The sequence below is a fragment of the Adiantum capillus-veneris genome, chromosome 7, assembly GCF_014529385.1.
Source record: "Adiantum capillus-veneris isolate H3 chromosome 7, ASM1452938v2, whole genome shotgun sequence".
Lineage (NCBI taxonomy): Eukaryota > Viridiplantae > Streptophyta > Polypodiopsida > Polypodiales > Pteridaceae > Adiantum > Adiantum capillus-veneris.
In genome coordinates, this window is record NC_140937.1 from 17,702,555 (window position 1) to 17,717,063 (window position 14,509).

The 14,509-nt window shown below is 44.8% G+C and overlaps 1 protein-coding gene across 8 annotated transcripts in view; it reads right to left on the reverse strand.

Moving 5' to 3' along the window:
* LOC147453501 (uncharacterized) overlaps positions 1–14,509 on the reverse strand; it is a 56,883-nt gene that overhangs the window by 19,935 nt on the left and 22,439 nt on the right. For 3 of the 8 annotated variants that reach the window (XM_086515681.1, XM_086515679.1, XM_086515682.1), the window contains exons 2-7: positions 12,290–12,364; positions 11,991–12,126; positions 11,734–11,900; positions 10,761–10,922; positions 10,460–10,548; positions 9,792–9,910 (exon numbers count right to left, since the gene is read on the reverse strand). In XM_086515681.1, the coding sequence (XP_086371807.1) occupies positions 9,792–9,910; positions 10,460–10,548; positions 10,761–10,922; positions 11,734–11,900; positions 11,991–12,113 (660 nt within the window). In that variant the 5' untranslated portion in view covers positions 12,114–12,126; positions 12,290–12,364. Of the gene's footprint in view, positions 1–9,791; positions 9,911–10,459; positions 10,549–10,760; positions 10,923–11,733; positions 11,901–11,990; positions 12,365–14,509 lie in introns of all 8 variants that reach the window. The other 5 variants (XM_086515677.1, XM_086515678.1, XM_086515684.1 and 2 more) reach the window with 3 other exon arrangements.

Below are 14,509 nucleotides of genomic sequence, written 5' to 3' on the forward strand. Positions count from 1 at the left end.
CTCAAGTCAGCTTCTCTTTCAAGTGTTTGAACGCTAAAATTTCCTTGGCTGTCCACTTGAAAGTAACTCCTTTTCCTTGTAGTGCATGGAGTGGAGAAGCAATCTCAGCAAAATTTCGGATGAACCTCCTGTAGTAGGAACATAAGCCTAGAAAGCTTCGAATGTCATGTACGGACTTCAAGTCTGGCCATGATCTAATTGCTTCCACTTTAGCAGGATCCATGCGTACCCCATCCTTTGAAACAATGTGCCCAAGGAAGTGAATTTCTTGCAAAAAGAATTCACTCTTCTTCGCATTAATGAGTAGCCTGTTCTTACGTAACTCATTGAAAACTGCAGTCAAGTGATCCCTATGCTCCTCTTCAGACTTCGAATAGACAATCATGTCATCAAAGAAGGTACCCACGAAGTTTCTATGTGGTCTAAAAATTATGTCTATCATTCTATTAAACGTGGCAGGAGCATTTGTGAGACCAAATGGCATGACAAGAAACTCATAGAGACCAAATGTTGTCCTGAACGCAGTCTTATGGACATCTTCTGGCCTAATGCGTATCTGATGGTACCCACTCTTTAGGTCTATTCTTGTAAACAATGACGTTCCCTCAAGCCGATCAAGAATGTCATCTATCCTCGGTATGGGGAACCTGTTCTTGATAGTATTCTTATTCAAGGCGCGATAGTCAATGCACATGCGCCATGAACCATCCTTCTTCTGCACTAAGAGTACAGGCGAACAAAAAGGGGATGAACTGGGCTAAATCAGCCCCTTCTCTGAAAGCTCGTTGACCTGACTCATAATCTCTTTCTGCTGGGCTACACTAACCCTGTATGGTGGTCTATTCGGTGGACTAGAACCTGGCACAAGATCTATAGTATGATCCTCAGGTCTCTCAGGAGGTAACTCCCCTGGCAAAGAGTCCGAAAAACAATCACTGAAACCACTCAAAAAATTTGACCTGTCTTTATCTAAGGTAGACAAATTAGATACAACTTGAGGTACTTCTTTTGCAAAGATCAAGTACGCAGAAAGATGATTCTTTATTACAGATGAAATAGCAGCAGCAGAAACAACTGGAACAGACTCGCCTTTAAGCTTTACATCAAGGACATGAGTCTTTCCTCTATGTACAAGGGTAATCTTTTTGTTGTAAGTATCCACCATAGCATGCAACCTGTAACACCATGGGATACCCAGTAACACATCACAGCCCTCAAGTGGCATAATATGAAATTCTTCCGCATCCACATAGCTCTGAATGTGCAGACGAAGCTTTCCCAAAATGGGAGTAACGGGCTCTGAATGACCTAGGCATGCCAAACCTGCTTCCCTTGTCATACCCATCTCCTCTGCACGAATGCCCAACTTTGATGCCAATTCTGGTGATATGAAATTTGCACGGGCTCCTGCATCAAAGAAAACCAGCACTGTCTAGTCTCTAACTTTGTCCCAAGCTCTGCACAGCTCCGTGGCATCTGTGTTTGGCTGGTCTCCAACCAAATCTGGAACAAGTCCTGCACTTGGCTTTGGATTCTTCCCTTTATGGTCTGACTTGTCATCCTTATCTTGTGACTTCTTCTGTGGGTATTCATTTGCAAAATGTCCTTCCTGTTCACAAATGTAGCATTTCTTGGCCTCCCTAAGAGCTTTCCTTTCTTCAAAGGTTTTGCCAGAAAAATGCCTTTTTTGTCCTTGTCCTCGTCCCGAAAAAGACTTAGACTGCTTCTTGGACGTATCACCTTCTTCAGTGGAGGGCTTCTTTGTGGGAGGCTCAGAAGGCTTTGCTGCAACATTGCCCTTGGCTGAAAACTGTTTGCCTTGGGACCCTTTCTTGTGGCTATTAAATCCCTCGGAATCTCCTTTCGACAGATTGCTGGCCACTCTTGCATTCTCTATCAACTGAAACATATTCATGACAGTAGTCTTTGTGCAGTAGTCCCTGATTTTCTTGGGCAATCCGCAACAGTACTTCTCAATCTGTTCTGACAATGGCACAAACCTGTTAAGAGGTGACTGGCAACAGCGCGGCCCAAAACTTTTTATTGTACTCTTCCAAGTTCGCACACTGTTTAGCATTCAACTCATGCCATTCTGTCATCACATCCACTTCAAAAGTGTTCGTCAACCATGCAGACGCAAAAAGCTGTTTGAATTGGACCCACGTTGTTGAGCTTGACCCTGGTTCAACAATGCGGTCCACCATTGAAGCGCATTCCCTTTCAAGAAAGTGGCAGCCTTGCGTATCTTTGAAGATTCCGTGAAGTTTCCTCCAGCATAAGCTGCATCGAACTGTTGTATGAAGGTCAAAGCCTTCAATTGATCCTCAGTTCCTCTGAAAGTTTTAAACTTCACTCCCTGCCCACCTTCCTTGTAATCCTTAAGCTGACTCAAAGGAGCCACATTATCATAAACGCGTGCCTCTAACAGGGGTGCTCCACGATTGTTCATTCCAGCACTCGCATCAACTGTTTTACCTATGGTATCTGCATTTGGTACGTATGGCTACGATAAACCAGCCATACCAAATTGTGTTCCAGGCACTCGAAACTGGCCATAGGCACCCTGAAAACCTGGTTGGACACCCATGTTCGCGTACATAGGATTACCCATGCCTGTTTGCATTGTCCCGAACACATTCCCTGGCATATAACCTGTGGAAGGTCCAGCCATAGCTTGAAACACTGAACCACCTCCAAAATAACCAGGATAAGTATTAGGTAATGGAAGTGTCTGACGCATAGCGTGTTCATTACTCCCTTGACCATTCACAAACGGTTCCTGTCCAGCTAAAGCAAGTTGCTTTGGATCATTGGACACCGCTAGTTGCTCAACCACATGGGCTTTCCCTGGAGCATTATGAGTCCTCTGCGCATTGGAAATCTCCATTTCCTGCAACGGCTCAGTCGTGCCCTGTGTAGGAGGCTGAAAACCCTGTGTTGGAGCCTGTAAGAACTCCTGCATCCTTGGGTTGTTAGCCAACTGCTAAAACATGTCCATGCAACAACGCAGTTGAGTTCTAAACAACCTGTCCTCTTCTTGAAGAGTTGAAGGAACTTTCTCCGTGCCATGTGAGGAAGATCCCTCTTCAGGTACTTGGTCTCTCTTCTCTGCCATATCGACAAGCTCTGTGTTGCTTTCACCCACAACAATCCACGCTGCACTTTTTGAAGAAAAAGTGACTATCCCGTCAATGGAACCATATAACCGGCCTGTACAACGTAGAGGGCAGTACTATTTCAATTACCTGTTAACTTTACACAGAGCACTGAGAAGGGAAGAGAACACAGTTGCGTCCAGCGACTAGAATGTCACTGCGCACACGAGACCGACACCCTGTAGGCCCCAAAGACTGGCGCCCCTTTTGGTATTTCTTTATTCAAATTAAGGTAGACGATCCGACCACTTCGCACAAGCTTTCACAAAGCTGTCCAAACCTGGCGAGGGCTGAAAACGCAGGTTTTCGACTTGATTATGGCAGCATAACGGCGCAAAAACCCCTATAGGTCAAAAGCACTTGTCTAGGACGGATTCCCTCGCTATCTAGAAGCTTTCTGGTGAGCTGTCACAGAAATTCAGCGGGCTGTAATTCCCTGTTTTTCACTGCCGGGTGTCCAAAAGCCTGTACACGCATCCCAAGGCTCTCACGAGGCTCCCCCGGTGTTCCCTTGCAGTTTAGGTGCGGAACCCTAAACCTGCAGAAAAACACAGCAGGCTGTAATTCGCTGTTTCGGATCGTTTTTAGCGGAGCGAACACGCCTACGCATGTCCCAAGGGTTCCCGCACGCAATGGGACAATTCCCCTGTGAATTGGACGAGTTTTCACGCGAGAAAACTCTCTGAACTCGCAATCTTTTGCGATGGAACTGTGCGTACCTGTGGGGGATTAGCAATTAGCTAATCCGGTTCCTGTTTAGAAGGCTCTTGCCTTGGCAAACGCGCATAAACCCCCAGAACTGTACATGTTCAACTGAGTAGCCCAACTAGTGGGACATTACCATATGTGCCAAAGGGAAGAGAGAGATGCACGAGAGCAAATCATCGCGCTACATGAGACAGAGGAGAAGGCAAGCTTTCCATTAAAGCTGTAGACCTGCACCCACTACTCACACACACACTGTAGGTCACTTATGAGTCAAATCAACCTCCTCTCTCAAATTGGGCGCCCCCTCTTGCTGATGGAAGTGGAAAACTGCACCAGGAGCCGCCATGTGTCCAGTCTGCCCCTTTTGAGTTAATTCTCTAGTTCCCATTGACTTATAAAGTTGTAAGTGACTTTCCGAGTGGCCCAGATTTCATTTGGCGCACACAGGCTTCCATACTCATCAGAATTCAATGCTAACTGGCCCGACCAGTCCCAGACTGACCAACCCAGACTCTCGCTGTGAGAAACCTATTCGGCCGCAGCCGTTTCACACTGGCCATGCAATGTCCACTAGCACCTTTTCAAGGGTTCCGGTGAAAACAAGTAAAAATTAAAAATAAATAAAAATATCTAGTTCTTATTTACGGAAGGCAACAGGAAAAATACACCGCCTGGTAACACCTCCTCCCCCCGAGTTCTCCTCCGCCCCTCCCCCCCACTCCTCCATCCCCCACTAGCCCCCCTACTTCCACATCTCCTCCCGTTCCTACCCCACTGCCGTCCCATGGGGGGGACCTTCCTCGGCTGCTAGGAGATCTCTTGGCAGCACTTTTGCCACGAGTCGAGAGAGGGAGTCTTTCTTGCGAGCCCCCCTTCTGGTGCAGACGTCTCCCTTTGCAACAGTTCCTTGTGGACTGACGAGCTTCGACATTTGTCGTAGGTGGGACTTCTTCACCTACAACACACACCGTTTCTCGGAGACCCTTCACCAGACTTTGAGACAGCTTGTTTCAGAGTTCATGTATTATTCCTTGCAGCTAGAGGGATAGAGGCCCTGAACACAGCGGTTGGCTTCTCTTTTCCCTTATGTGGCAGGGACCAGTGTGAGTGGACTCTGGACTCAGTGATGGAGTGGCTGCAGGCACACGCCCTCGAGTTCTCTCACCACACGGGAGACTTGGGGGTTACAGACCTGGTATAGACTTTGTGGCCGTTGGCCAAGTTCTCAGTGACACCTCCGAACTCAGCAGGATGTACACACATTGTGATACTCTTCTTTGCTGACACACAGAGCCGACCAAGCTATGTATACATACATGAGGTCCTGGACAAAGGAGGTTGCCCTGCGTACGGCACACTCTTCTTGGGCCTGGGCTAGACATTCTTTGCAGTCACGTCTATCTCAAGGACGCTCAGATACGGATTATTCCCCATCCAAGCCAGCCTCGAAGTTAGCACGGTTAGCTGCTGTTGCAACATCGGTTGTTTCTCGTTCTCCATGAGGATTGTCTCATGGAATGTGCACGGATTAATTGGGGCCCAGTTTCAGCGCCAGCAGGTTCGATTGCGTCAGGAGCTTCAGCGATGCCTTGTGGGCGGAGAGATTGATCTTCTATGCTGCAGGAGCATCATCTTTGTGAGAGCCGCATTAGACGATGTGGTAAGCTTTTGCGTCGTCGATATGAGACATTTTAGTCAGCTACATTTGGACCTCGTGGTATCCAGGGAGGGGTATGTATGACTATTGCGGACTCTTGGCAGCAGGCCATTGTGGGCAGAGGTATCATTGTGCCTGGCAAGGCTCAGTGGATTACTATGCAGGTTCAAGGCTGCCTTTTGGGCTTCCTGAACATCTATGCGCCCAATGTGGCAAGTGCACATGCAGAGTTTTGGTCTCACATTGTAGTCTCTCTGCCGCATGCAGAGCAATGGTGCATTGGGGGTGACTTCAACATGTTGGAGGACCCCTCTGACAGGATTGGAAGTAGCCATGCTACTGTGCACGGGGCTGAGTTGGCAGCTTGAGAGAGGCTATGTATGACTTTGAGGGTTTCAGATGTTTTGCATCATTCTAGCTTTTGAGGCCCCCAGACAGCTTGGCCTTCTCTCGCTCGAACCGCAGAGTGGGAGGAGTGAATCTATCTCAAATAGATCACTTCTATGCCAGTGACCACATCTGTGACTTGGGTGAGTCAGTTTGCATTTTGGCTGGGACATCTTTTTCAGACCATACAGTGATCCTCACTATGACAGATAGACATAGGAGGGGGAGACGCTACTACGCATCCCTGAGAGGATCTTGTTGCACTTAGAGCTCAGAGAGTGGGTGGTGTCTCTTTGGACAGAGGACTTGGACACGCAGGACTCCCCTGCTCACAAAGTGGCCTTTGGACTTGCTCAGCTTAGTCGCTTCTTTCTCCAGGAGTCTACAGCTTGGCCTGGCTGCCGTGAGGGAGGAGGAGCAACATCTCCGACGGGGCGTTGCTTTCTTGCAGAGGATGCAGGAGCAACACCCAGACAGTCCTTGGTTGGAGCAGTTGCAGCAGGCTCGCCAAGATCTTGCCAGCATAGAGGAGAGGCGCCATGAGTGACCCCGTCATGCACACACCAGTGTCATCCAGTTGAGAAGACCTGACGGGTCAGTTGCTTCAGAGCCAGAGGATATGCGGACAGTTGCTACTGTCTTTTACCGTGGCCTGCAGTCAGCAGAGCCTCAGTCAGAGCGTCAGGATGCATGCAAAGAGCAGGTTTGGGCACAAATGCCTTGTCTTGTGACTGAGGAGATGCGCCAGAGGCTTGAGCTGCCTCTTCAGCTAGAGGAGCTTCATGAGGCCCTCAGAGCACTTCCCCGAAGTAGTTGTCCCGATGAGGATGGTTTGACTCCCAGTTTTTTCTTGGAGTACTGGGACTTGCTTGGCTCAGACCTTTGCAGCACTTTTCAGTACATCTTGCACACAGGAGAGATGCCTGACAGCATGATACCAGCTGTGTAGCATCGCCCTTTGTGCTCATCCATCATCTAAGCCAGGCTCTCATCAAGAAGTTCTCTCAGGTATCATGATCATATGGCTCACCTCTCTTGCTCCCTCCTCAATAACAACAATCGACTTTGTAGTATCACCCTCTTTTCTCATCATTGCCTACCATATCTAGTCCAAGCTAAGCTCTTGTCAAACAGTATTCACTCACATTTCCTGAGCATCAAGCTCACCTCCCTCACCACCTCGTCGGTAACAAGCACAATCGATGTTGTACACATGATCTGAGGAGGAGCAACCTACTAAAATCGTGTGGAGCCGCTTCTGCCAAAGGAAGAATCATTCAATAGGGCGAAAGGTTGTTACCCTAAACATGATGACTGGATCGGACTCCGAAGTTTTGTGTTGGGTAATGCACAAAGTCTTAAGGTGCCAAACGTTGACATACATAATCTTGATTCTTTCCCAGGCTGCCAGCAGCTTAAAGGCAAGCAGAGTAATGTGGCTCCCACCAATCCTATCAGAGGGGTCCTCAAGCATGTTGACGTCACCCCCAACACATTATTGTTCAACCATGGGAAAGGCATACGCAGTCATAATCCAGAACTTTGCTCTCACACTTGGATGATTGGGGGCATAACATTCAACAAGCCAATACTCTATCCATGGAAATGCATCGCAAGCCATTGAGCCCATCCGGGGACAATGGCTCCTCTAACCACAATGGCATGCCACCAAGAGTCCACAATTGAAAAACATGAGCCACCTTGGGCTACAAAGCAACAGACCAGAAGTCTCATACCACTTGCCAAGCAAATTGACCACAATGCTCTCACAAAGATGATGCTCTTGTATCATCATAAGATCAATGCATCTCCCAACTACGCATCTCTAAATCTTGTGCTACAAATGACCCTGATATTGTGCAGATTAGGGGCTTGATGAGACGATCCTCATAAGAAACTCAAGAAAATAGACAGCAGAAAAACACACAATCTTCGCAAGCAGCTTAGATGGCGAATAGTCCGCATCCATAGCGGCTACGAGGCTGTGACGATAAGCTTCGAAGGCTACACAACCATAGCCCAAGTCCCCCATGCAACACTCGATGTCTATGCCTCTAGCCAAGAATCCTCATAAGCAAAGGAGACAACGTGTGTCCACAATCAACAATATAACTATATGCTGAAATTATGTGCCCTCCGCTACTAATAAACACAAGTGCGTTTCTTCAGCAAGTTTTTCAGACCCACATCACTCAGATGATGAGAGAAATCCAAAAACTCGGTTGATATGCACCCAACAACACTCCCAGTGGTCTAGTCCCGCTGGCTCGCCCCACATAATTGAAAAGAAGAGCACACAGATTTACCAACAGCCTCGTCAGACCTCACTGGTACCAAGAAGACGTGACCTCTCAAACAAGTTGTTGGAGCATCTGTATCTATATCCCGAATCCTCAAGATGTCTCATGAAAGCATAGTCAAAACATTGTCCTGGATGGCCAACATCAAAGCTAACCAGTGTTCCAAGCATAGTGAATCAGGGAGAGAGCAAAACCTTCACCACTAAGGGAGCCAGGTCTCACACTGGAGTGCTCTGCCTAAAATAATCAAATAGAATTGACACGAGTGACTGTAGTGGGAAAGGGTGTCGGAGCGGGATGCACATGTACACAAGTTGGTGGCCCTTAACTGGCAATATCAACACCCAAGTTGGGCATTTGTTTGTTGATTCAGAGATGGTTGGTACAATTGTTAAAGGTTTGCTCTCTAGAATCGGTGCTCATGCAACCCACCATACAAAGAAACCATGCTTGTATTCCCCAGAAGTAGAAACAAGGGGACCTTTATAGCTTTCCAGGGGATGGCCTAAATAGAGGTAAATTCCCTCTGTAAAGCAAAACACATGCACACATACTCCTGGCATAAGAAACAACCAACAAAGAAAAAAGCACACCCCCCTGCCCTTCGAAAACTTAAGTAAGATTTTAAGGTCTAAGATGGGTAGCTTTTTGTTAAAGATTTTAAAAGAGGGATTTTAGAAATCCATAAATTAAGACAATGACACTCAGTTTTAGAGAGAAAATTGCATCTTAAAGAGAGAAAATCATCTCTCTCTAGAGTGAGAAGAGAATTTAGAAAGAGAAACTCACTATGCTGCATTGGACCCTTGACCTTTCCTAAAAGTTGGGAATGGACCACCCTTCAAGAGAAAGAGTATCTACGACTGCGATACGGACACAACAATCAGTTCCATTTTTACCTCAACAATTTTGATGACGACTTAGGTCACTAGGACGCAGAGAAAGTCACTCTGAGGTGGATAGGCTGATCCTTTAGCCGTGTCTGCAGCGGCAGATGGAGAAGAGAGTGCAGAAGAGTGCTTACAATGCGAGTAAGGTAATGCATGTGTGTAAAGGTGCAAAGACCTGTGTGCAGGGGTGAAAGCCAGAGTGGGTGTGCGTCTATATGTAAAATAGCAGCTGAGCTGAGTGGACGAAGGGCAAGAGGCCGAAGCGGGTGGGGGGATAAAGCATTATAGCGCAATGAAGCTACAAAACATTGCACAATTTTGGAGCAGGAGCCTGCAAGAAGGGCGACAAGGGGACAACAGGCAATGAGCCTGTCCAATTCTTACACACTCTTGCAAAGATATTGTTTAATGATATGTTTCAACAGCTAGAAACTACAATCCAAGATAGCATGAAAGCGCTCTGAATTTCCTCTAATCAAGAAAAGCTTGCCCACTTCTTGTCTTCTTGATCAGCTTTTTGGTGAAGAATCCTGAGTTTGATTGTTCTAATACAATAGAGTACAAAGGCAATTCTGTTCTTTACAGATTTGGATATTTTTTATTGTACATGAGAAGACAATGTCGACTTACAAGAAAGTTAAGACTTGAAGATGATTACATTGAAGCATTCTCGATAACATTGAGGAAAATCTACCTTTTTAGCATTCTCTAGAGAATCAGAACCATGACAAGCATTATGTGTGTTGTTTGTTCCAAATAAAGCTCTTATTGAGCTAGGATCCCTGTCTCTTGCCTCTTCACTATTTGTAGGGCCTGGTAGCAGCAACATAGAAGACTAAGCTCTCTATCAACAAGATTTAAAATGCTTTACCAAAAAAATATTGTTTCTGAATAAATCAAGGACACAAGAATGCCACTTTAGAAATAAAGAGAGGTTACAAAATAAAGAGATAACTCTTCAAGATATTTTTTAAAACACCACTACGGGGTCATGTTTGACATTTTGTTTAGTAATTTGATAACATCAAAAGATTTCCTGAAGTTGGCAAAACTCATTCTTATATGCAAGCAACATGGTTAAATTTGAGTGTTAACTTGCTCAATGAGCTACAAAATTTTGAGCTAAGGGACAATGCCTTGGGGTAGTCACAGATTTCATGTCTTGGCTTAAACGTCTTCAACTGGTTTAATGTCAGGAGAATTTTGGCAAGTCGGTCAACCTAAACATAGTTCTAATTATTTAAACAAAAAACCCTCACGTTCAACCAACAATATCTTACTCTTGGTAAACCAAGATGAAGGCCCTACACTGACCAAATGCGTATACATTTGGCATGAAAAACGAAAAAAAATCGTAGTTACCTAAGAGTGTCCTCCACCTTTTGACTGCATTCTCAGCTACCAAATCCATTGCAACACATAATCCATTTGCCATAAACTGAGTCAGAGCTCTGTGACAAAGTATGAAACATAACTTACATTTCCAAAATCCAACAACTTGTACATGTTTCTTGGTTCAGGTTTCCTCATTAAGATTTTGTGATCGAAACCCTTGTGATTAAGAGAGGGCTGCATCAACTTTCCCATTTGACAAAATCTTTAACATATCTCTCTGTTTCTTGATAGATGAGGAATTGTGACAAACAATGTGTTGAAAACTTACTCGTAAAATGGTTTCCCTGCATGTGCTTTATAAAAATTTTGGGCGTCTTCAAGGCTCAGTTTACACATTCTGAGCTCCTTGATAAGGAATCCGTTTGCCAAAATCATGTCAATAATACGCCCCATATTTTTCAACCCATCAGGTTTGATCAACGCAAAAGTCCTGTTTCAGCACACCTATGACTTTGAAATCGTTTCAAGGTAAACGCTATCATATAATTTGTTAAGATGAAGCTAGAAAATCGAAAATTTGATGGTTTGCAAACTACCCAGTTAGGAACCTTGATGAAAAATGCAGTACTTTTCTTCCAAATCCCAAAGATGCATTGGGCTACTTTGATGGTACCCTTGACAAGTCTCAACATAAATTGTGTACATTTGATGAGAGAGCACTGTGCTATGCACACACACTCTAAGACATCGTTTTCAAGCTTCTCTGAACAAAGGACACCTACAGCTCTCATAATTTTTTGTCAGATAACCCAATACTCCTTATTGGCAAGGATAGTGACAAACAAGCACCATTTTTGATTGCGAGGATGGTGACCAAAAAGCATGTTCCTAAATAATTTCAAAAAACATGAGACAAAAGAGGACTACTGCCCAATTTCATACTTGACAGCCATTGTAATGTCACCATCCTCCCTGACTATGGTGAATGCCACATCAACTACAAAGTCAACACTAGCTGCTGGCTGCATTACAATACAGCCGGATGCCTACTACGCTAGCAACACCCCCAAAGTCCTACACTAACAGCAAGAGAGCACTCACATTGATGTACCTAATGCAGAAGCTTGGCCAAAATGAAAATACATGCTACAGTGCAACTCTTGGATAGGATAAGAGGCATCAAAATTGCCCCAGTGTCACCTACTTCCATCAAGCACGACCTTAATCAGAAAAGATTGCACGATTTGTTGCACCTGTACTGCAGAAACTTTACAACAAAGTATGAGGCAACGACAGCATACGTTTCCTGAAAGCCTTGAAGGTGCTTTTTTGTAAATTCATCACCATAAGACTCAATTATGAGCTGCCGAGAATACAAGCTTATTGAAGCTCCAATATATAGATGCTCCAAGTGTATCTCAGGATGGGAAACTCGTTTCAAAAAAATTCGTTGATTCTTGATGTCAAACTGCAAATCCATATGCTCTGTTAGCGATTATAGATTTTAAATCAACAAACATAATTCAAGAGTCATAGCAAGGTATCAGCGGCAGCCCACCATTTCTACAGACTGATCATGAGTGTAATAGAAAAGCTGATAATGCCATATCAAAAGTGTCTTTGGATCCAGCCATCGCACAATAAAGGCAAAGCGGCATCCTTCACCTGTTCTAGTATCCATGGACTCAAAATTTCTGCACAACACAAAAAAGTGGGTAGGGCATATGCACCACTGAAGATAGAAAGAATTGATTCAAGAACCTTGTTCCTTTGAATCTGATAGACACCTATTAGTGACTTTCTTTTCACCCTAGCCACATAGGAAAAAGGAAAAACATCTGATTAGAAAGGTCTCACCAGTCTGCTTAGACAAAAAGGAGAGAAGCTGCCCCTTGACAATTTCATGCTGCTTATCCCAAGAAGCATATATACCTAAATTGAATCCAAGATAAACTGAGATTGACCTTCAAAGAAATGTGCAAAGTATAGAATCATGGTAGTCGCCCATGTCACCCACAAGACAATATAACCATCAGCTCCATCATGTACATTTGAATTAACTACCAGGACATCCCCACTAACATCATTAATGTTCAATAGTTCGTGTAGGACTAGGGTACCTATGTACACACTTTTTTTTTTTTTTTGTAAATGTTGATTTAATTCACAAGTGAGAAACCATAATAAAGGACAGGTACGAAGGATGGAGCTTTGAGAGGCTCCAAGAACTAGAAACAATCAAAGAAAATCCTATAAGCTTCAAGAGGAATGTCTCCCACATCATAAGCAAAGTGTAGTGCTTGTCCAAGCGAAAACTTGAAGTACGGAAAAGGGTCAAATTCCAGTGCATGAAACATCTGAGAGTTACGTTGATGCTATATGGTCCACATAAACCAAAATCTGACCCAACTGAAGAAGACCTCGAACAGAGATTGTGGGGGTTGAAGGACTCCAAAAATCCAGAATCATCTATGAAAGATTCCGGATTGGAAACGAAGGCGCAGAGCAGAGGACACTTGCTTGATGAACGTCCGGAAGTAGCGGCAATCCCAAAGCAGATGCACAACAGACTCATCAGCCCCATGACATCGGACACAACGAGAGGATGCAATGCGTCACATGCAACAACGTACCAACCGGTAGAGCACCCACCATGCATCGCCATAAGAAAATGCCCTCTTTGAGAGGTAGGCGATTCTTCCATATGCGAGACGGCGTTCTTTGCCACCACATCTAAGACTTAGAGAGTGACACAACTAATTTCCATGAGACACAATCCATGCATCTGATTGTAGCAAAGCATAAACTGATCCAGCTGATATGCAGTCCATCCTAGTATGAGCAAGTTGCCAATCGGAAAGCCGAGAGTCCCCTAGTAGTGGAGGCACTCAAGAAACATCGGCAAGCAACTGTTGTGTGTGCTGCCACAAATGCCGATAATGAGGTCCCAGCTCATAACGAAGAGCGGCAGCAGGAAAAGAAAGAACCTGTCCTTAGTCATCCACCACTTGATCAACCTGGAAAATCCCTTTTTGCGAAAGTAAGTATGCTTGTGGAGGAGAGTGCTGAATCAGATTAAGAGAAAATGCTTTACTCCAGTGGATGCTCTCTAGCCAAGTGAGTTACCTTGAGGGATTGACGACCATGCTAGGATAAGTAGCAGGTAAGCTGTGAAAGCATATACTCCTCCAATTTCAAAGACCTCCACATTAACAATACATTGGACCACTATCCATCTTCCATTTGGGTCATTGTAAGCAACAGTTGATTGTAAATCATGTCGAACAAGCATAAGCACTCTTGAGTAATTGGCATTGCCTGCATAAGCTATCCAATATCCCGCAAAATAAGATGTATGACCAACGACGTGATGTTGATTGTGCTCTTGAAGAACTACCACATCTGCCTTACATGTATGTATATACTGCCAGGATAGCCTCCACTTGTCATGATTGCATAACCCATGCACATTATATGAAATGCATTTCAAATAACTATGCATACTATGAGGGACAAACGAGAAAGAGAATTAAGGATTGGTGCCCATCGGCACATCCACATCTGTTGCAGAAACAGTCGCAAATCCATCACAACTAGAGGCAGAAGAAAAAGCTTGAAGGTCACCCGGCAAGGAAGCCAGTTCTCCTGTAATCGCTTCCTTATACAAATTTATGTACACTGTGTTTAGGTACCATGGTATGCCACAGTCTATTGTCAGTGATCCTGTATGACGAGCCTCTTTTGGAGAGGCTTATTTGAAAACATGGGCACCAAGCTCAAGTTTTCCTCCTCATTTCATCCACTAATGGATAGTCAAAAGAGCTAATTCTACTGTCTTACATCTGGTGAAATGCTATGTGTCAGATAATAAGGGCAAGTGGGAATAGTATCTATCCATGCTTGAGTATCCATAGAACAATACGGTGCATTCGTCAACAGCCAAGGCACCTTTTGAGATTGTTGAGGGTGGCAAAAAGGTTCCTCCCATTTTGCACAACAAAAAACAAAAAGGGCTACTAATTGTCACCGACATGAATTGTTGTTTTCACTTGGTGATCGGGTACTCTTACAGTTTGA